Genomic DNA, 23,599 nt, shown 5'->3' with positions numbered 1-23,599 from the left:
TGTTTTTCCTTCAACACTTTTCCTTTGAGTCATTGTCCTGTTGAAAAACAAATGATAGTCCCATTAAGCGCAAACCTACAATGTAGAAAATTAGTAGGTGTGTCCAAACTTTTGACTGGTACTGTACATGCACACACACACAGGAACGCAGGAACGCAAGCACACACACACACACACACACACGGGAACACAAGCACACACACACACACGGGAACACAAGCACACACACAGGAACACACACAGGAACACACACACACACACACACACGGGAACACACACACACACAGGAACACACACACACACAGGAACACAGGAACACAAGCACACACACAGGAACACACACACACACAGGAACACAGGAACACACACACACTAACAGTTTCTTAACATCCTCTCTGCGAATGGCATAAACATAATAATATTGTATTTTTCTCCCTCCACCCAGCCTGAAGGGCCTGTTCCCTCGCCAGGGCTCTCTGAAGGGCTGTTTTAGGAACGTCAAGGCCATGAATTCTCACATCGACCTGAAGAGGATGGCCAGCTCTGGGGTCAGCTACGGCTGTGCCAACGACCTACTGGTTAGTGTACACACACATATACACTACCGTTCGAAAGTTTTGGGGTCACTTAGAAATGTCCTTGTTTTTGAAAGAAAAGCACATTTTTTTTGTCTATTTAAAATAACATGAAATTGATCAGAAATACAGTGTAGACATTGTTAATGTTGTAAATGACTATTGTAGCTGGAAACGGCTGATTTTTAATGGAATATCTACATAGGCGTACAGAGGCCCATTATCCTCAACCATCACTCCTGTGTTCCAATGGCACGTTGTGTTAGCTAATCCAAGTTTATAATTTTAAAAGGCTAATTGATCATTAGAAAACCATTTTGCAATTATGTTATCACAGCTGAAAACTGTTGTTCTGATTAAAGAAGCAATAAAACTAGCCTTCTTTAGACTAGTTGAGTATCTGGAGCATCAGCATTTGTGGGTTCGATTACAGGCTCAAAATGGCCAGAAACAAAGACCTTTCTTCTGAAACTCGTCAGTCTATTCTTGTTCTGAGAAATTAAGGCTATTCCATGCGAGAAATTGCCAAGAAACTGAAGATCTCGTACAACGCTGTGTACTACTCCCTTCACAGAACAGTGCAAACTGGCTCTAACCAGAATAGAAAGAGGAGTGGGAGGCCCCGGTGCACAACTGAGGAAGAGGACAAGTACATTAGAGTGTCTAGTTTGAGAAACAGACAAGTCCTCAACTGGCAGCGTCATTAAATAGTACCCGCAAAACACCAGTCTTAACGTCAACAGTGAAGAGGCGACTCCGGGATGCTGGCCTTCTAGGCTGCCAGTTGATAACTGTATAACACATCTCTCTCACGCTCTCTTTCTATCTTTCTCTCTCTATCTCTCTTTGTGTCAGGTGGCCCGTGAGGCCCACTTCTCAGGCCAGAGTTACCTGGACTTGTCTCCAGACAGCATCCCTGGTCTCAGGAACAACTTCTACGCTGGGTTTGGCTTCCGCTCAGACCAGAAGAACGGACTCATGTTCTACCACCAAGCTCAGGTACTGTACTCTCCCTTCCTCTCTCTCTCCCACTATCTCTTTCTCTCCTTCTCTTAGAGAGATGGATGGATATGCTAACCGTACCTTCACTGTGGTTACAGGATCGTGATTGATTGTAATATGTGGTTATAATGTGTGTTCTCTGGTCAGGATGGAGTGTGATGTAATGTGTGATGTAATGTGTGTTCTCTATGGTCAGGATGGAGTGTGTCAGGTGTTCCTGGATAAGGGTCATGTGGTAGTGAGGGCGGGTAACAACGAGGTGAAGACTCAAAAGACCTACAACGATGACAACGATCATTATGTAACTCTGTACAGCAACAACAACAGGTAGGATTTACCATCTACCAACTAAATGATTATTATGTAACTCTGTTCAGCAACAAAGTAAGATGACTGGCAAATTCTGTTCAACATGCAGTCATGTTTTCTCCTTTGAATGGAAGAGCTGTGAAACATGAAACCCATCTGTGTGTGTGTGTGTGTGTGTGTGTGTGTGTGTGTGTGTGTGTGTGTGTGTGTGTGTGTGTGTGTGTGTGTGTGTGTGTGTCTCTCTGTAGGTTGCGTGTCTATGTGGATGACGTCCTGGAGAAGAATGGGGATACGGGTGGTGGAGGGGGCAGCAGCCGGGTGGCACTGTCACCTGGAGGGGTCTACCTGGGAGGAACACCTGACAACAGCCTCAACAACCTCACCGGCTGTCTTAGCAACCTGTTCATCAAGAGGTAAGAAGGGGTTAGAGTTAGGGACACCAGGACAAACCTAGCAGAGAAAGTAGGGATCTGTGGAGGATTGCATTTATTTCAGTTTGAATGTTGCTGCTCCTACTACCGCTAGATTACAATGTTGCTGCTCCTACTGCTGCTAGATTACAATGTTGCTGCTCCTACTGCCGCTAGATTACAATGTTGCTGCTCCTACTACTACTAGATTACAATGTTGCTGCTCCTACTGCTGCTAGATTACAATGTTGCTGCTCCTACTACTACTAGATTACAATGTTGCTGCTCCTACTGCTGCTAGATTACAATGTTGCTGCTCCTACTGCCGCTAGATTACAATGTTGCTGCTCCTACTACCGCTAGATTACAATGTTGCTGCTCCTACTACTGCTAGATTACAATGTTGCTGCTCCTACTGCTGCTAGATTACAATGTTGCTGCTCCTACTACTACTAGATTACAATGTTGCTGCTCCTACTGCTGCTAGATTACAATGTTGCTGCTAGATTACAACGTTGCTGCTCCTACTACTACTAGATTACAATGTTGCTGCTCCTACTACTAGATTACAATGTTGCTGCCCCTACTACTACTAGATTACAATGTTGCTGCTCCTACTGCTAGATTACAATGTTGCTGCTCCTACTACTACTAGATTACAATGTTGCTGCTCCTACTACTACTAGATTACAATGTTGCTGCTCCTACTACTACTAGATTACAATGTTGCTGCTCCTACTACTAGATTACAATGTTGCTGCTCCTACTACTACTAGATTACAATGTTGCTGCTCCTACTACTACTAGATTACAATGTTGCTGCTCCTACTGCTGCTAGATTACAATGTTGCTGCCCCTACTACTACTAGATTACAATGTTGCTGCTCCTACTACTAGATTACAATGTTGCTGCTCCTACTACTAGATTACAATGTTGCTGCTCCTACTACTACTACTAGATTACAATGTTGCTGCTCCTACTACTACTAGATTACAATGTTGCTGCTCCTACTACTACTAGATTACAATGTTGCTGCTCCTACTACTACTAGATTACAATGTTGCTGCTCCTACTACTACTAGATTACAATGTTGCTGCTCCTACTACTACTAGATTACAATGTTGCTGCTCCTACTACTACTAGATTACAATGTTGCTGCTCCTACTACTACTAGATTACAATGTTGCTGCTCCTACTACTAGATTACAATGTTGCTGCTCCTACTACTACTAGATTACAATGTTGCTGCTCCTACTACTAGATTACAATGTTGCTGCTCCTACTACTACTAGATTACAATGTTGCTGCTCCTACTACTACTAGATTACAATGTTGCTGCTCCTACTACTAGATTACAATGTTGCTGCTCCTACTACTGCTAGATTACAATGTTGCTGCCCCTACTGCTGCTAGATTACAATGTTGCTGCTCCTACTGCTGCTAGATTACAATGTTGCTGCTCCTACTGCTGCTAGATTACAATGTTGCTGCTCCTACTGCTGCTAGATTACAATGTTGCTGCTAGATTACAATGTTGCTGCTCCTACTACTACTAGATTACAATGTTGCTGCTCCTACTACTAGATTACAATGTTGCTGCCCCTACTACTGCTAGATTACAATGTTGCTGCTCCTACTACTACTAGATTACAATGTTGCTGCTCCTACTACTACTAGATTACAATGTTGCTGCTCCTACTACTACTAGATTACAATGTTGCTGCTCCTACTAGATTACAATGTTGCTGCTCCTACTACTAGATTACAATGTTGCTGCTCCTACTACTAGATTACAATGTTGCTGCTCCTACTACTAGATTACAATGTTGCTGCTCCTACTACTACTAGATTACAATGTTGCTGCTCCTACTACTACTAGATTACAATGTTGCTGCTCCTACTACTAGATTACAATGTTGCTGCTCCTACTACTACTAGATTACAATGTTGCTGCTCCTACTACTAGATTACAATGTTGCTGCTCCTACTACTACTAGATTACAATGTTGCTGCCCCTACTACTAGATTACAATGTTGCTGCTCCTACTACTAGATTACAATGTTGCTGCTCCTACTACTACTAGATTACAATGTTGCTGCTCCTACTACTACTAGATTACAATGTTGCTGCTCCTACTACTACTAGATTACAATGTTGCTGCTCCTACTACTACTAGATTACAATGTTGCTGCTCCTACTACTACTAGATTACAATGTTGCTGCTCCTACTACTAGATTACAATGTTGCTGCTCCTACTACTAGATTACAATGTTGCTGCTCCTACTACTACTAGATTACAATGTTGCTGCTCCTACTACTACTAGATTACAATGTTGCTGCTCCTACTACTACTAGATTACAATGTTGCTGCCCCTACTGCTGCTAGATTACAATGTTGCTGCTCCTACTACTAGATTACAATGTTGCTGCTCCTACTACTACTAGATTACAATGTTGCTGCTCCTACTACTACTAGATTACAATGTTGCTGCTCGTACTACTACTAGATTACAATGTTGCTGCTCCTACTACTAGATTACAATGTTGCTGCTCCTACTACTACTAGATTACAATGTTGCTGCTCCTACTACTAGATTACAATGTTGCTGCTCCTACTACTAGATTACAATGTTGCTGCTCCTACTACTACTAGATTACAATGTTGCTGCTCCTACTACTACTAGATTACAATGTTGCTGCTCCTACTACTAGATTACAATGTTGCTGCTCCTACTACTACTAGATTACAATGTTGCTGCTCCTACTACTACTAGATTACAATGTTGCTGCTCCTACTACTACTAGATTACAATGTTGCTGCTCCTACTACTACTAGATTACAATGTTGCTGCTCCTACTACTACTAGATTACAATGTTGCTGCTCCTACTACTACTAGATTACAATGTTGCTGCTCCTACTACTAGATTACAATGTTGCTGCTCCTACTACTACTAGATTACAATGTTGCTGCTCCTACTACTAGATTACAATGTTGCTGCTCCTACTACTACTAGATTACAATGTTGCTGCTCCTACTACTACTAGATTACAATGTTGCTGCTCCTACTACTAGATTACAATGTTGCTGCTCCTACTACTACTAGATTACAATGTTGCTGCCCCTACTACTAGATTACAATGTTGCTGCTCCTACTACTAGATTACAATGTTGCTGCTCCTACTACTACTAGATTACAATGTTGCTGCTCCTACTACTACTAGATTACAATGTTGCTGCTCCTACTACTACTAGATTACAATGTTGCTGCTCCTACTACTAGATTACAATGTTGCTGCTCCTACTACTACTAGATTACAATGTTGCTGCTCCTACTACTACTAGATTACAATGTTGCTGCTCCTACTACTAGATTACAATGTTGCTGCTCCTACTACTACTAGATTACAATGTTGCTGCTCCTACTACTACTAGATTACAATGTTGCTGCCCCTACTGCTGCTAGATTACAATGTTGCTGCTCCTACTACTAGATTACAATGTTGCTGCTCCTACTACTACTAGATTACAATGTTGCTGCTCCTACTACTACTAGATTACAATGTTGCTGCTCCTACTACTACTAGATTACAATGTTGCTGCTCCTACTACTACTAGATTACAATGTTGCTGCTCCTACTACTACTAGATTACAATGTTGCTGCTCCTACTACTACTAGATTACAATGTTGCTGCTCCTACTACTACTAGATTACAATGTTGCTGCTCCTACTACTACTAGATTACAATGTTGCTGCTCCTACTACTACTAGATTACAATGTTGCTGCTCCTACTACTAGATTACAATGTCGCTGCTCCTACTACTACTAGATTACAATGTCGCTGCTCCTACTACTACTAGATTACAATGTTGCTGCTCCTACTACTACTAGATTACAATGTTGCTGCTCCTACTACTAGATTACAATGTTGCTGCTCCTACTACTACTAGATTACAATGTTGCTGCTCCTACTACTACTAGATTACAATGTTGCTGCTCCTACTACTACTAGATTACAATGTTGCTGCTCCTACTACTACTAGATTACAATGTTGCTGCTCCTACTACTACTAGATTACAATGTTGCTGCTCCTACTACTAGATTACAATGTTGCTGCTCCTACTACTAGATTACAATGTTGCTGCTCCTACTACTACTAGATTACAATGTTGCTGCTCCTACTACTACTAGATTACAATGTTGCTGCTCCTACTACTAGATTACAATGTTGCTGCTCCTACTACTACTAGATTACAATGTTGCTGCTCCTACTACTACTAGATTACAATGTTGCTGCTCCTACTACTAGATTACAATGTTGCTGCTCCTACTACTACTAGATTACAATGTTGCTGCTCCTACTACTACTAGATTACAATGTTGCTGCCCCTACTGCTGCTAGATTACAATGTTGCTGCTCCTACTACTAGATTACAATGTTGCTGCTCCTACTACTACTAGATTACAATGTTGCTGCTCCTACTACTACTAGATTACAATGTTGCTGCTCCTACTACTACTAGATTACAATGTTGCTGCTCCTACTACTACTAGATTACAATGTTGCTGCTCCTACTACTACTAGATTACAATGTTGCTGCTCCTACTACTACTAGATTACAATGTTGCTGCTCCTACTACTACTAGATTACAATGTTGCTGCTCCTACTACTACTAGATTACAATGTTGCTGCTCCTACTACTACTAGATTACAATGTTGCTGCTCCTACTACTACTAGATTACAATGTCGCTGCTCCTACTACTACTAGATTACAATGTCGCTGCTCCTACTACTACTAGATTACAATGTCGCTGCTCCTACTACTACTAGATTACAATGTTGCTGCTCCTACTACTACTAGATTACAATGTTGCTGCTCCTACTACTAGATTACAATGTTGCTGCTCCTACTACTACTAGATTACAATGTTGCTGCTCCTACTACTACTAGATTACAATGTTGCTGCTCCTACTACTACTAGATTACAATGTTGCTGCTCCTACTACTACTAGATTACAATGTTGCTGCTCCTACTACTACTAGATTACAATGTTGCTGCTCCTACTACTACTAGATTACAATGTTGCTGCTCCTACTACTACTAGATTACAATGTTGCTGCCCCTACTGCTGCTAGATTACAATGTTGCTGCTCCTACTACTACTAGATTACAATGTTGCTGCTCCTACTACTACTAGATTACAATGTTGCTGCTCCTACTACTACTAGATTACAATGTTGCTGCTCCTACTACTACTAGATTACAATGTTGCTGCCCCTACTGCTGCTAGATTACAATGTTGCTGCTCCTACTACTACTAGATTACAATGTTGCTGCTCCTACTACTACTAGATTACAATGTTGCTGCTCCTACTACTACTAGATTACAATGTTGCTGCTCCTACTACTACTAGATTACAATGTTGCTGCCCCTACTGCTGCTAGATTACAATGTTGCTGCCCCTACTACTGCTAGATTACAATGTTGCTGCTCCTACTACTACTAGATTACAATGTTGCTGCTCCTACTACTACTAGATTACAATGTTGCTGCTCCTACTACTACTAGATTACAATGTTGCTGCCCCTACTGCTGCTAGATTACAATGTTGCTGCCCCTACTACTACTAGATTACAATGTTGCTGCTCCTACTACTAGATTACAATGTTGCTGCCCCTACTACTACTAGATTACAATGTTGCTGCTCCTACTACTACTAGATTACAATGTTGCTGCTCCTACTACTACTAGATTACAATGTTGCTGCTCCTACTACTACTAGATTACAATGTTGCTGCTCCTACTACTACTAGATTACAATGTTGCTGCCCCTACTGCTGCTAGATTACAATGTTGCTGCTCCTACTACTACTAGATTACAATGTTGCTGCTCCAACTACTACTAGATTACAATGTTGCTGCTCCTACTACTACTAGATTACAATGTTGCTGCCCCTACTGCTGCTAGATTACAATGTTGCTGCTCCTACTACTACTAGATTACAATGTTGCTGCTCCTACTACTACTAGATTACAATGTTGCTGCTCCTACTACTACTAGATTACAATGTTGCTGCTCCTACTACTACTAGATTACAATGTTGCTGCCCCTACTGCTGCTAGATTACAATGTTGCTGCCCCTACTACTACTAGATTACAATGTTGCTGCTCCTACTACTACTAGATTACAATGTTGCTGCTCCTACTACTACTAGATTACAATGTTGCTGCCCCTACTGCTGCTAGATTACAATGTTGCTGCTCCTACTACTACTAGATTACAATGTTGCTGCTCCTACTACTACTAGATTACAATGTTGCTGCTCCTACTACTACTAGATTACAATGTTGCTGCCCCTACTACTACTAGATTACAATGTTGCTGCTCCTACTACTACTAGATTACAATGTTGCTGCTCCTACTACTAGATTACAATGTTGCTGCTCCTACTACTACTAGATTACAATGTTGCTGCTCCTACTACTACTAGATTACAATGTTGCTGCTCCTACTACTACTAGATTACAATGTTGCTGCTCCTACTGCTGCTAGATTACAATGTTGCTGCCCCTACTGCTGCTAGATTACAATGTTGCTGCCCCTACTACTACTAGATTACAATGTTGCTGCTCCTACTACTAGATTACAATGTTGCTGCTCCTACTACTACTAGATTACAATGTTGCTGCCCCTACTACTACTAGATTACAATGTTGCTGCTCCTACTGCTGCTAGATTACAATGTTGCTGCCCCTACTACTACTAGATTACAATGTTGCTGCCCCTACTACTACTAGATTACAATGTTGCTGCTCCTACTGCTGCTAGATTACAATGTTGCTGCTCCTACTGCTGCTAGATTACAATGTTGCTGCCCCTACTGCTGCTAGATTAGAAGTAAATTTTCTTAGACTAGATATGATACACTACTGTGTGTAGGACCTGGGCTATAACTGTTACTGTAGCCATGACAACGGGCTAACAGCCCTATAATGACTGTACTCCACAGAGACAAGCCTTCTCAGATGGTGATGAATCTGATGAATGTTAACGAGAACATCAACGTTCCTCTAGAATGTCCCGCTGCCAATAAACCTCAACAGATCCTGGCCACACCACCACGACAAAAGCATGTTAAGGTAGCTGACCTCACGCTACAGATACACAATATATATTGTATTATAATAATAGTTCTATATCTGACACCATTAAGATTCTGTATAATGTATTCTAACACTATTTCGATATCTGACACCATTAAGATAGTATTGGAATACATATACAGAATCTTAATGGTGTCTGTCAGAGTCGTGTGTATAGGTGGCAGGGAAGTCAGGCGCAGGAGAGTCAAATGGAGTGTAAATGGAGTCTTTTAATAAATGTCCACTTAACATGCTCCAAACACTAATATGTACATACATAAAATAAACATGGGTACGAGGACCCGTCACGCACCTATACAACCAGAAACAACACTGACATAAAACAATCTCTGACAAAGACATGAGGGGAAACAGAGGGTTAAATACACAACAGGTAATGGATGGGATTGAAAACAGGTGTGTGGGAAGACAAGACAAAACCAATGGAAAAATGAAAAATGGATCGATGATGGCTAGAAGACCGGTGACGTCGACCGCCGAGCACCGCCCGAACAAGGAGAGGCAACGACTTCGGTAGAAGTCGTGACAGTGTCAGATATCGAAATAGTGTTAGAATACATTATATACACTATTTCGATATCTGACACCATTAAGATAGTGTATATATAATGTATTATAATACTTCGGCCTGACACCCTCTGATGTGCTGTGGGATGTTCTGAGTGTGTGTGTGTGTGTGTGTGTGTGTGTGTGTGTGTGTGTGTGTGTGTGTGTGTGTGTGTGTGTGTGTGTGTGTGTGTGTGTGTGTGTGTGTGTGTGTGTGCGTGTGCGAGTGTTGAACTACAAACCCCTGTGTTCATCTCACATTTCATTGTCTGCATATTCTCTGCTCTCAGAACCCGAATCAGCTACTTGATGTTAAGGCTGTGACGAGAGATTATAGACAGGATAACTGACAAGAAAATTACCATCATGGATCTTTAATGCGAATGAACTCCTATACAACAGAAGGAAAGACAAAACATGATGTCATTATAAAGTGATTATTAACTATAAAATATATATGAAAACAGTACAAACTATAATGAAAAATACTGTTAATTGTTATATGCACATCATACTTTTGTGTGTATATATATATATAGTGTATCTACGGTATGTTTTACATTATGTGGACACCCCTTCAAATGTAATGGGTTTCCATGGCCGTGAAGCCGCACACAAGCCTAAGATCACCATGCGCAATGCCAAGAGTCAGCTGGAGTGGTGTAAAGTTCGGCGCCATTGGACTCTGAAGCAGTGGAAATGCGTTCTCTGGAGTGATGAATCACGCTTCACCATCTGGCAGTCCGACAGACGAATCTGGGTTTGGCGGATGCCAAGAGAATGCTACCTGCCCCAATGTATAGTGCCAACTGTAATGTTTGGTGGAGGAGGAATAATGGTCTGGAGCTGTTTTTCATGGTTCGGGCCCCTTAGTTCCAGTGAAGGGACATCTTAACACTACAGCATACAATGACATTCTAGACAATTCTGTGCTTCCAACTTTGTTGCAACAGTTTGGGGAAGGCCCTTTCCTGTTTCAGCATGACAATGCCCCCGTGCACAAAGCGAGGTCCTATACAGAAATGGTTTGTCGAGATCGGTGTGGAAGAACTTGACTGGCCTGCACAGAGCCCTGACCTCAACCTCATCGAACATCTTTGGGATGAATTGGAACGCCGACTGCGAGCCAGGCCTAATTACCCAACATCAGTGCCCCAACCTCACTAATGCTCGTGGCTGAATGGAAGCAAATTCCTCGCAGCAATGTTCCAACATCTCGTGGAAAGCCTTCCCAAAAGAGTGGAGGCTGTTATAGCAGCAAAGGGGGGGACCAACTCCATATTAATGCCCATGATTTTGGAATGAGATGTTGGACGAGTAGGTGTCCACATACTTTTTGTTGTGTAGTTAGTCCACAGTTAGAGCTTATTAGACAGTTCCAGTCCCCTGGGCCCTGATGAACAGAGTACAATACAAAGCCCTGGTCTCTTTTAAAGAAGTCTGATACATCTTTCAATTTAGCCACAAATAGAAACAAAACCAGCTAAAACCTTTCACAGGATATTCAGTGCGACTCCACAAGATAGAGACTGTTACACATACAGATTACGATTACACATACAGTAACTAGTATAATTACTGTGCTTTACTCACACAACCAGATTACCTTCATTCCACATGTCACACTATTCCAACTCTCCAATGGGTCTGATGCTGTCAGTGAGACCTCTACACATGCCTAGGATGGTCCCAGCCAGTAGGATGGTCCCAGCCAGTAGGATGGTCCCAGCCATTAGGACAACACACAGGGCCAAGCCAGTAGGATGGTCCCAGCCAGTAGGATGGTCCCAGCCAGTAGGATGGTCCCAGCCATTAGGACAACACACAGGGCCCAGCCAGTAGGATGGTCCCAGCCAGTAGGATGGTCCCAGCCAGTAGGACAACACACAGGGCCCAGTCAGTAGGATGGTCCCAGCCAGTAGGATTGGTCCCAGCCAGTAGGATTGGTCCCAGCCAGTAGGATGGTCCCAGCCATTAGGACAACACACAGGGCCCAGTCAGTAGGATGGTTCCAGCCAGTAGGATGGTCCCAGCCAGTAGGATGTTCCCAGCCAGTAGGATGGTCCCAGCCATTAGGACAACACACAGGGCCCAGTCAGTAGGATGTTCCCAGCCAGTAGGATGGTCCCAGCCAGTAGGATGTTCCCAGCCAGTAGGATGGTCCCAGCCATTAGGACAACACACAGGGCCCAGTCAGTAGGATGGTTCCAGCCAGTAGGATGGTCCCAGCCAGTAGGATGGTCCCAGTCAGTAGGACAACACACAGGGCCCAGCCAGTAGGATGGTCCCAGCCAGTAGGATGGTCCCAGTCAGTAGGACAACACACAGGGCCCAGCCAGTAGGATGGTCCCAGCCAGTAGGATGGTCCCAGCCAGTAGGATGGTCTCAGCCAGTAGGACAACACACAGGGCCCAGCCAGTAGGATGTTCCCAGCCAGTAGGATGTTCCCAGCCAGTAGGATGTTCCCAGCCAGTAGGATTGGTCCCAGCCAGTAGGACAACACACAAGTTCCCAGCCAGTAGGATGGTCCCAGCCAGTAGGATGGTCCCAGCCAGTAGGATGGTCTCAGCCAGTAGGACAACACACAGGGCCCAGTCAGTAGGATGGTTCCAGCCAGTAGGATGGTCCCAGCCAGTAGGATGTTCCCAGCCATTAGGACAACACACAGGGCCCAGTCAGTAGGATGGTTCCAGCCAGTAGGATGGTCCCAGCCAGTAGGATGGTCCCAGCCATTAGGACAACACACAGGGCCCAGTCAGTAGGATGGTTCCAGCCAGTAGGATGGTCCCAGCCAGTAGGATGTTCCCAGCCATTAGGACAACACACAGGGCCCAGTCAGTAGGATGGTTCCAGCCAGTAGGATGGTCCCAGCCAGTAGGATGTTCCCAGTCAGTAGGACAACACACAGGGCCCAGTCAGTAGGATGGTTCCAGCCAGTAGGATGTTCCCAGCCAGTAGGATGGTCCCAGCCATTAGGACAACACACAGGGCCCAGTCAGTAGGATGGTTCCAGCCAGTAGGATGGTCCCAGCCAGTAGGATGGTCCCAGACAGTAGGATGGTCCCAGCCAGTAGGATGGTCCCAGACAGTAGGATGGTCCCAGCCAGTAGGATGGTCTCAGCCAGTAGGATGGTCCCAGCCAGTAGGACAACACACAGGGCCCAGCCAGTAGGATGGTCCCAGCCAGTAGGACAACACACAGGGCCCAGCCAGTAGGATGGTCCCAGCCAGTAGGATGGTCCCAGCCAGTAGGATGGTCTCAGCCAGTAGGATGGTCCCAGCCAGTAGGACAACACACAGGGCCCAGTCAGTAGGATGGTCCCAGCCAGTAGGACAACACACAGGGCCCAGCCAGTAGGATGGTCCCAGCCAGTAGGACAACACACAGGGCCCAGCCAGTAGGATGGTCCCAGCCAGTAGGACAACACACAGGGCCCAGCCAGTAGGATGGTCCCAGCCAGTAGGATGGTCCCAGCCAGTAGGATTGGTCCCAGCCAGTAGGATTGGTCCCAGCCAGTAGGATTGGTCCCAGCCAGTAGGATTGGTCCCAGCCAGTAGGATTGGTCCCAGCCAGTAGGATTGGTCCCAGCCAGTAGGACAACACACAGCAGCACTAAGACACACTGCAGCATTTCCGTAGGGTCTCTTCCACCACTGAAAATGTACTGAATCAGAAGTTGTTTGAGTCAGATTGGGTCATGTGTTTTACTTGTACCATCCATTGTGAAAAAGAACAATAAAGAAATGTTCCCTGAATGTTGCGCAACAATATCTTGGGCAGAGCTTGAAGGTTCTTACATTGCCATGTAATTGGCCTTCTATTTTTTTATTTAACCTGACAAGTCAGTTAAGAACAAGTTCTTATTTACAATGATGGTCTACCAGGGAACAGGGGGTTAACTGCCTTGTTCAAGGGCAGAACGACAGATTTATACCTTGTCAGCTCGGGGAGTTGTTCCATCCCGCGCCGGCAGCCAGGGTCCTAAACTCCAGGGCGAACTCCTTTTGCGCTCCTCGTCTCCTGCCTCAGATGGTAGAGGTGCTCAAAGAAGGCGGTCAAAGACTGCCCGGAAACGGTGGGTGAACTCCTCAAACTGGTCCAACGCCGCATCTCCCTCTCTCCACACGGCATTGGCCCACTCCAGGGCTCTCCCGGTGAGGCACGAGACGAGGGCGGACACCCTCTCACGGCCCGATGGAGCCGGGTGGACGGTGGCCAGATAGAGGTCTAATTGCAATAAGAACCCCTGGCAGTTCGCCGCCCCCCCCGTCCCCCGTCGTCGTCGTCGTACTCCTGGGGCAAGGAGAGACGGATCCCACTGGGTTCCGGCGGGAAAGAGGCGCTCAGGAGAGACCCCGGTTGTGCTGGTGGAGGCGCTGGAAGAACTCCCTGTCTCTCCCAGCGGTCCATTGTCTGGACAACGTGATCCATGGCGGCGCCAAGATGGTATAGCATAACTGCATGCTCCTGGACGCACTCCTCCACCTCACTGGCCGGGGTACCTTGTCCTGCTGACTCCATAGTTGGGGTCGGTGATTCTGTAATGGGCGCGTGCTGGTGACAGGGAAGTCAGGCGCAGGAGAACGAACTTGGTATAAACGGAGTCGTTTAATGAGTGCTGACCAAACTCCAAAAACCAAAATAATAAAAGTGGGTACAAAACCCGTCGCACACCAGAACATAACTTCCACATAACATACAATCAAACAATCACTGACAAGGACATGAGTGGAAACAGAGGGTTAAATACACCACATGTAATTGATGGGATTGGAACCAGGTGTGAAGGAAGACAAGACAAAACCAATGGGAAATGAAAAATGGATCAGCGATGGCTAGAAGGTCGGTGACGTCGACCGCCGAACACCGCCCTGAACAAGGAGAGGGACCGACTTCTGCGGAAGTCGTGACATGCTGTATGAACCACTTGCTCTCTACCCTCCATGATAAAGTTATCATATCACCCTCACTCCCTTTCTCTCCTCCCTCCCTTCCTCTCCTCGCTCCCTCCCTTTCTCTCCTCCCTCCCTTCCCTCATCCTCCCCCCTCCCTCTACCAGGGTAAACACAGGAAGCCTGCGGGTGGTGCTGGGTCAAGGGGGCGGAGTCGCAGTGCCAGGGAGTCCTGCCAGGGGGACCTAACCAATCAGGAGGTTGGAGCTCTGCACTTCAGTGGCTCCTCCCACAGCCACCAGCGCTACGACAGGCTACCAGAGGCCTTCAGCAGGACGTCAGTACCCCATAACAACTAATAGTAGTACTGGCTAAACAACCTCCACAGGGCTCTGTTTCAATAAAGATGTTTTTTGGTGTCAATTTAAGATAATCCTTTAAAAAAGATATATGTTTTCCACCGTTGTTCCATGTCCTGTATATGAGTGTAACCTATATGGCCGTTCTCTCTGCCCCGCAGGCCTCACATCTCCATGGGTCTACGTGTGAACTCCTCAGAAGGCCTGGTGTTCTGTGTGTCTGGATCAGGAGAGCGTAGCAGCTCTGTGATGACCCTGTCTGTCTCCGACGGACGCCTGCTGCTCCTCGTCGACGGAGGGAAGAGGAAGACTAGCATTCGCTCGCGCAGGAAGTACAACGACGGACAGTGGCACACGGTGAGCGTGTGTGTGTGTGTGTGTGTGGTATAACCAATAACATGCTATCTTACCACCATCCTCAGTAACACGCCAAGAACACTGTAACAGTGTTTATTTATATTGAAATCGCTCGTCTTTTTTGTCTGAACTCAGTAAATATCACTGAAGGCACGTGAATCTGGTCTCACGTTGAGACTGTAGTCTCATTGTCTTCCGTCCTGATTGAGATTTAGATCAGGATTGTGGTTCGTGTGTGTGTCTGACTTGTGTGTCTGTGTGTGTTCTACATCCTGGCACCGTCAGTAACAGACCAGTGTAATAGCAACATATTGTCTGCTTGTTTTTCTCCCCCCACCAGGTGTTTGTGAAGAGGGAGGGAGAGAAGGCCAGTTTGATTGTTGATGGGATCAATGCCCAGTCCAAGAGGGTCTCAGGAGGGGAGAAACCCCCCCTTAGTTCCCCTCTCTACATCGGAGGAGTTCCCTCAGCAGTCGCCAGCTCACTTCTCACGGTACTACAGCCTTGCGTCACATTCACAGTAGAGACACGAGGAATCAGACTTTAGAACCACAGTTTATCTCGATACATTTTTCTGCAATTCCATTATTTTCATCCTATCCCCTCTCCTCCTTCCCTATTGGAGGAGAAGGTCCGTTACATTGTGAGGAGGAGGCGAGGAGAAAGGATTTGAGGAATCGAGGAAAGATTCATTGAAAAATAGCTATTATATCAACATTGTGCTTCCTCCAGTCAGTGGTAAAATACCGGTGCTCCCTGTATATAGCCTCATTATTGTTATTCTTATTGTGTTACTTTTTATTATTAACTTTTTATTTTAGTCTACTTGGTAAATATGTTCTTCGTCATGAACTGCATTGTTGGTTAAGGGCCTGTAAGTAAGCATTTCACGGTAAAGTCTACACTTGTTGTATTCGGCATTTCACGGTAAAGTCTACACTTGTTGTATTCGGCATTTCACGGTAAAGTCTACACTTGTTGTATTCGGCATTTCACGGTAAAGTCTACACTTGTTGTATTCGGCATTTCACGGTAAAGTCTACACTTGTTGTATTCGGCATTTCACGGTAAAGTCTACACTTGTTGTATTCGGCATTTCACGGTAAAGTCTACACTTGTTGTATTCGGCATTTCACGGTAAAGTCTACACTTGTTGTATTCGGCATTTCACGGTAAAGTCTACACTTGTTGTATTCGGCATTTCACGGTAAAGTCTACACTTGTTGTATTCGGTGCATGTGACGAATAACATTTGATTTGTCTTAATCATGCTTCTTCCAGTCAGTTGTGAAGTCATAATGCTTTAACAGTGCTCTGTGTTTCTCTCTATGGTGTGTGTGTGTGTGGGTGTGTGTGTGTGTACCACAGGTGCCTACAGTGCAGAGAAATATATTCCTTTTTGAAACTGTTTTACGGTGTACTGCCCATCTCTTTCACTACATAGGTGCCAGGTCCTGGAGGGTTTGTGGGCTGTGTGAGGGACCTGGAGCTGAATGAGGAGAGCCCAGCCAATCCCTCCACAAGCCTGGGGGTTGTACCTTGCTTCCAGACCAATCTGCAGCCTGGGGCATACTTCTCCTCCCAGGGAGGACACATGGCTATAGGTATAGTATTCCACCTCCTCTCCTCTCCTCTCCTCTCCTCTCCTCTCCTCTCCTCTCCTCTCCTCTCCTCTCCTCTCCTCAGCTCTCCTCTCCTCTCCTCTCCTCTCCTCTCCTCTCCTCTCCTCTCCTCTCCTCTCCTATCCTCTTCTCTCCTCACAGGGAGGACACATGGCTATAGGTACCTCTCCTCTCCTCTAAAATAATTTGGTTGCAATTTAAAATGTTTGTCAAAGAGGCCCTGGATTTGGAACAGGATCTAGGAGAGACTATTATGAAACAGGGCAGAGCACAACAAAAGAAATGTGACCATGGAGAGACATTCTCTGGGATTACGAGACAAAAGGAATATCCCCCATGTAAAGTTGCTAATATTTTAACAGTCTGAAGCACACTGACTAATCTCTCCATGTCTCTGTGTCTAGATGAGGGCCTGGTGTTAGGGCGGGACCTTGAGGTCCAGCTGGAGGTACGGCTGGTGTCGGACTCTGGTCTCCTGCTGCATGCTGGGTCTAGGCAACAGCTCAGTCTCTACCTCAACCAGGGAAAGGTATGATTAACTCAGTGTTTTTTTGTTTTTGGACTACCTAGACAGTTTTCTTCTGTTTCAAACGAAATCATATGTACAATGAAAGAGTGTGTATAATGACTGTATACTGTGGTGTCCTCTACAGGTGACAGTCACAGTGAACAGTGGTCACGGAGAATTCTCCACCTCTTTCACACCAGAGGAATCCCTGTGTGACGGACACTGGCACAGTATCACAGGTGAGTTGTAGCTTACAGTTACAGATACAGGTGAGTTGTAGCTTACAGTTACAGATACAGGTGAGTTGTAGTTTACAGATACAGGTGAGTTGTAGCTTACAGATACAGGTGAGTTGTAGCTTACAGATACAGGTGAGTTGTAGTTTACAGATACAGGTGAGTTGTAGCTTACAGTTACAGATACAGGTGAGTTGTAGCTTACAGTTACAGATACAGGTGAGTTGTAGTTTACAGATACAGGTGAGTTGTAGCTTACAGTTACAGGTGAGTTGTAGCGTACAGTTACAGATACAGGTGAGTTGTAGCTTACAGATACAGGTGAGTTGTAGTTTACAGATACAGGTGAGTTGTAGCTTACAGTTACAGATACAGGTGAGTTGTAGCTTACAGATACAGGTGAGTTGTAGTTTACAGTTACAGGTGAGTTGTAGCTTACAGATACAGATACAGGAGAGTTGTAGTTTACAGATACAGGTGAGTTGTAGCTTACAGTTACAGATACAGGTGAGTTGTAGCTTACAGATACAGGTGAGTTGTAGCTTACAGATACAGGTGAGTTGTAGTTTACAGATACAGGTGAGTTGTAGCTTACAGTTACAGGTGAGTTGTAGCTTACAGTTGCAGATACAGGTGAGTTGTAGCTTACAGATACAGGTGAGTTGTAGTTTACAGTTACAGATACAGGTGAGTTGTAGCTTACAGTTACAGATACTGGTGAGTTGTAGCTTACAGTTGCAGATACAGGTGAGTTGTAGCTTACAGATACAGATACAGGTGAGTTGTAGCTTACAGATACAGATACAGGTGAGTTGTAGCTTACAGTTACAGATACAGTTGAGTTGTAGCTTACAGTTACAGATGCAGGTGAGTTGTAGCTTACAGTTACAGATGCAGGTGAGTTGTAGCTTACAGTTGCAGATACAGGTGAGTTGTAGCTTACAGTTGCAGATACAGGTGAGTTGTAGCTTACAGTTACAGTTACAGGTGAGTTGTAGCTTACAGTTGCAGATACAGGTAAGTTGTAGCTTACAGTTGCAGATACAGGTGAGTTGTAGCTTACAGTTACAGATACAGGTGAGTTGTAGCTTACAGTTACAGATACAGGTGAGTTGTAGCTTACAGATACAGATACAGGTGAGTTGTAGCTTACAGTTACAGATACAGGTGAGTTGTAGCTTACAGTTACAGATACAGGTGAGTTGTAGTTTAGAGTTACAGATACAGGTGAGTTGTAGTTTAGAGTTACAGATACAGGTGAGTTGTAGCTTACAGTTACAGATACAGGTGAGTTGTAGCTTACAGTTACAGATACAGGTGAGTTGTAGCTTACAGATACAGGTGAGTTGTAGTTTACAGTTACAGATACAGGTGAGTTGTAGCTTACAGATACAGGTGAGTTGTAGTTTACAGTTACAGATACAGGTGAGTTGTAGTTTACAGATACAGGTGAGTTGTAGCTTACAGATACAGATACAGGTGAGTTGTAGCTTACAGTTACAGGTGAGTTGTAGCTTACAGATACAGATACAGGTGAGTTGTAGCTTACAGTTACAGGTGAGTTGTAGCTTACAGATACAGATACAGGTGAGTTGTAGCTTACAGTTACAGATACAGGTGAGTTGTAGCTTACAGATACAGATACAGGTGAGTTGTAGCTTACAGTTACAGGTGAGTTGTAGCTTACAGTTACAGGTGAGTTGTAGCTTACAGTTACAGATACAGGTGAGTTGTAGCTTACAGTTACAGATACAGGTGAGTTGTAGCTTACAGATACAGGTGAGTTGTAGTTTACAGTTACAGATACAGGTGAGTTGTAGCTTACAGATACAGGTGAGTTGTAGTTTACAGTTACAGATACAGGTGAGTTGTAGTTTACAGTTACAGGTGAGTTACAGTTACAGATACAGGTGAGTTGTAGCTTACAGATACAGGTGAGTTGTAGCTTACAGATACAGATACAGGTGAGTTGTAGCTTACAGTTACAGGTGAGTTGTAGCTTACAGTTACAGGTGAGTTGTAGCTTACAGATACAGATACAGGTGAGTTGTAGTTTACAGTTACAGGTGAGTTGTAGCTTACAGATACAGATACAGGTGAGTTGTAGCTTACAGTTACAGATACAGGTGAGTTGTAGTTTACAGTTACAGATACAGGTGAGTTGTAGCTTACAGTTACAGATACAAGGTGTAGCCTGTTTTGTGCTCACACACTTTGGTCTTTATCGTCAAGGAATGAATTGTATCTCTTCCCTTAGCACTATTGTTTCCTCACAATATTACTCTGAACAAAAATATTAACGCAGCATGTAAAGTGTTGGTCCCATGTGTTCCATACAGACAAAAAGCTTATTTCTTTCAAATGTTGTGCACAAATTTGTTTACATCCCTGTTAGTGAGCATTTCTCCTTTGCCAATATAATCCATCCACCTGACAGGTGTGGTATATCAAGAAGCTGATTAAACAACATGATCATTACACAGGTGCACCTTGTGCTGGGGACAATAAAAGGACATTCTAAAATGTGCAGTTTTGTCACACAACACAATGCCGCAGATGTCTTCAGTTTTGAGGGAGCGTGCAACTGGCATGCTGACAATATTGCCATAGAATTGAATGTTCATTTCTCTACCATAAGCCGCCTCCAACATCGTTTAAGAGAATTTGGCGGTACGTCCAACAGGACTCACAACTGTACAGTTTTCTGATGTCAACGTTGTGAACAGAGTGCCCCATGCTGGCGATGGGGTTATGGTATGGGCAGGCATAAACTACAGACAACGAACACAATTGCATTTTATCGATGGAAATTTGAATGCACAGAGTTACCGTGACGAGATCCTGAGGCCCATTGTCGTGCCATTCATCCACCGCCATCACCTCATGTTTCTGCATGATAATGCACAGCCCCGTGTCACAAGGATCTGTACACAATTCCTGGAAGCTGAAAATGTCCCAGTTCTTCCATGGCCTGCATACTCACCAGACATGTCACCCATTGAGCATGTTCGGGATGCTCTGGCTCGACGTGTACGACAGAGCGTTCCAGTTCCCGCCAATATCCAGTAACTTCGTACAGCCATTGAAGAGGAGTGGGACAACATTCCAAAGGCCACAATCAACAGCCTGATCAACTCTATACAAAGGAGGTGTGTCACGCTGCATGAGGCAAATGGTGGTCACACCAGATACTGACTGGTTTTCTGATCCACGCCCCTACCTTTTTAATATCTGTGACCAACAGATGCATATCTCTATTCCCAGTCATGTGAAATCCATAGATTAGAGTCTAATAAATTTATTTCAATTGACTGATTTCCTAATGAACTGTAACTCAGTAAAACCTTTGAAATTGTTGCATGTTGTGTTTTTTATATTTTTGTCCAGTGTAGATTTGCACTGGAAAAAAATTATAGCATGATCTATTTTACTAAACTTGGGATCAATAATGTCTTCTAATGTTGTTGCCATTGTCTGTTTGCCCTGTAGTTATGAAGAGGAACAATGTGCTCCAGCTCCATGTGGATGCAGACAGTGAACACAGTGTGGGACCCAAGCAGGGCCGATCCTCAGGGGCCAAGGAGACTGTGTACCTGGGGGGAGTACCAGGTGAGCACCTCTCCCTTCTTCATCAAAACCCCTCCTCTGTTGAACCCTAACCCTTCTACCTTCCTCTGTCAAACACTGGAGCTAATCGGATATTAATTCCATACACCGACTCAGAAGTCATTTTGTGATAAAAAATAAATAAAAATGATTAGCTGTCGGGGGGGGGATGATAATCACAAAACTATTCAGTGATTTTCATAATCTGCTAGACAGATTATTTTACAGTATGAGTGGTGAAGGAAATACTACTGCAACACACATGTACAACCTCAAACATGAGAATGTTTAAAAAAATATATATATATTTAAAAAAAAATAGATTTTGGCACACAGACACAACGTCTAAACCTTCCGTCTCGAACATAAAGAACTAAAATGATCTTTCTGCATTTCAACTTGTACTCTCCTCCCCTCTCCTCTAGATGGCGTTGATGTGCCGGGTCTCCCCGCTGCCCTGCCCTCCTTCCATGGTTGTGTACGTAGAGCAGTCCTGAACCAGCGACCAGCCGTGCTGTCTAAACCCCTGTTAGTATACGGAGCTGTGGGCACACAGGGCTGTCCAGCCATGTAGACCTCTTTTACCCATGTTACACCCGGTTTAGGCCTGTTACACCCGGTTTTGCCCTGTTCCCCGGTTTAGCCCTGTTACACCTGGTTTAGCCCTGTTACACCCGGTTTTGCCCTGTTACCCCTGGTTTAGCCCTGTTACACCTGGTTTAGCCCTGTTACCCCTGGTTTAGCCCTATTACATACGGTTCAGCCCTGTTACACCCGGCTAATGCAGGGCCAAACTCAATATGACAAATGTTATAGAACGTTGTTACATTTCTGTCTGCAAAATTTTTATCTGCAACAATACACCCGTGGGCCACGTTCATTAGGAAAAACGTTATGGAGCAAATAGAAATGTCATGAATAGAGCTGATGATGTGATTCTGTATTGTACATGTCAGAGGTATGTTTGTTCTATGTCATATACACTACATAGCCAAAAGTATGTGGACAGCCATTCAAATTAGTGGATTCAGCTATTTCAGCACACACCCGTTGCTGACAAGGGGAATAACTTTTCGGGCTTGCTAGAGCTGCTCCGGTCAGCTGTAAGTGACCGGGGGAAAGGGGAAACGTCTAGGAGCAACAACGTCTCGGCCCGCAAAGTGGTAGGCCACACAAGCTCACAGAACGGGACCGCATAGTGCTGAAGCCCGTAAAAATTGTCTGTCCTCGGTTACAACACTCACTACTGAGTTCCAAACTGCCTCTGGAAGCAACGTCAGCACAAGAACTGTTCGTCAGGAGCTTCATGAAATGGGTTTCCATGGCCGAGCAGCCGCACACAAGCTTAAGATCACCATGCGCAATGCCAAGTGTTGGCTGGAGTGGTGTAAAACTCACCGCCATTGTCTCTGGAACAGTGGAAACGCATTCTCTGGAGTGATAAATCCCGCTTCACCATCTGGCAGTCCGACTGATGAATCTGGGCTAGAAGGATGCCAAGAGAACGTTACCTGCCCCAATGTATAGTGCCAACTGTAATGTTTGGAGGAGGAATAATGTTCTGGGGCTGTTTTTCATGGTTCGGGCCCCTTAGTTCCAGTGAAGGGAAATCTTAACGCTACAGCATGCAATTACATTCTAGATTATTCTGTGCTTCCAACTTTGTTGCAACAGTTTGGAGAAGGCCCTTTCTTGTTTCAGCATGACAATGCCCCCGTCCACAAAGCGAGGTCCATACAGAAATGGTTTGTTGAAATCGGTGTGGAAGAACTTGACTGGCCTGCACAGAGCCCTGACCTCAACCCCATCGAACACCTTTGGGAGCCAGGCCTAATCACCCAACATCAGTGGCCGACCTCACTAATGCTCTTGTGGCTGAATGGAAGCAAATTCCCCGCAGCAATATTCCAACATCTAGTGGAAAGCCTTCCCAGAAGAGTGGAGGCTGTTACAGCAGCAAAGGGGGGGACCAACACTCCATATTAATGCCTATGATT

General features: G+C 44.7%; 1 protein-coding gene across 1 annotated transcript in view; it reads left to right on the top strand.

Moving 5' to 3' along the window:
* Nucleotides 1-22,823, top strand: part of LOC120059549 (laminin subunit alpha-5-like) — a 316,678-nt gene extending 293,855 nt beyond the window's left edge. The window contains 13 exon segments of the mRNA XM_039008682.1: nt 446-578; nt 1,431-1,574; nt 1,774-1,904; nt 2,135-2,299; nt 9,322-9,451; nt 15,082-15,251; nt 15,435-15,630; nt 15,971-16,123; nt 17,075-17,234; nt 17,657-17,781; nt 17,906-17,999; nt 21,486-21,605; nt 22,028-22,823. Of these exon segments, the coding sequence (XP_038864610.1) occupies nt 446-578; nt 1,431-1,574; nt 1,774-1,904; nt 2,135-2,299; nt 9,322-9,451; nt 15,082-15,251; nt 15,435-15,630; nt 15,971-16,123; nt 17,075-17,234; nt 17,657-17,781; nt 17,906-17,999; nt 21,486-21,605; nt 22,028-22,176 (1,870 nt within the window). The 3' untranslated portion in view covers nt 22,177-22,823.
* The last annotated feature ends 776 nt before the right edge of the window (nt 22,824-23,599 follow it).

This window comes from Salvelinus namaycush, chromosome 14 (genome assembly GCF_016432855.1).
Source record: "Salvelinus namaycush isolate Seneca chromosome 14, SaNama_1.0, whole genome shotgun sequence".
In the NCBI taxonomy this organism is placed as follows: Eukaryota; Metazoa; Chordata; class Actinopteri; order Salmoniformes; family Salmonidae; genus Salvelinus; species Salvelinus namaycush.
This window is presented reverse-complemented; position numbering and strand designations above follow the sequence as displayed.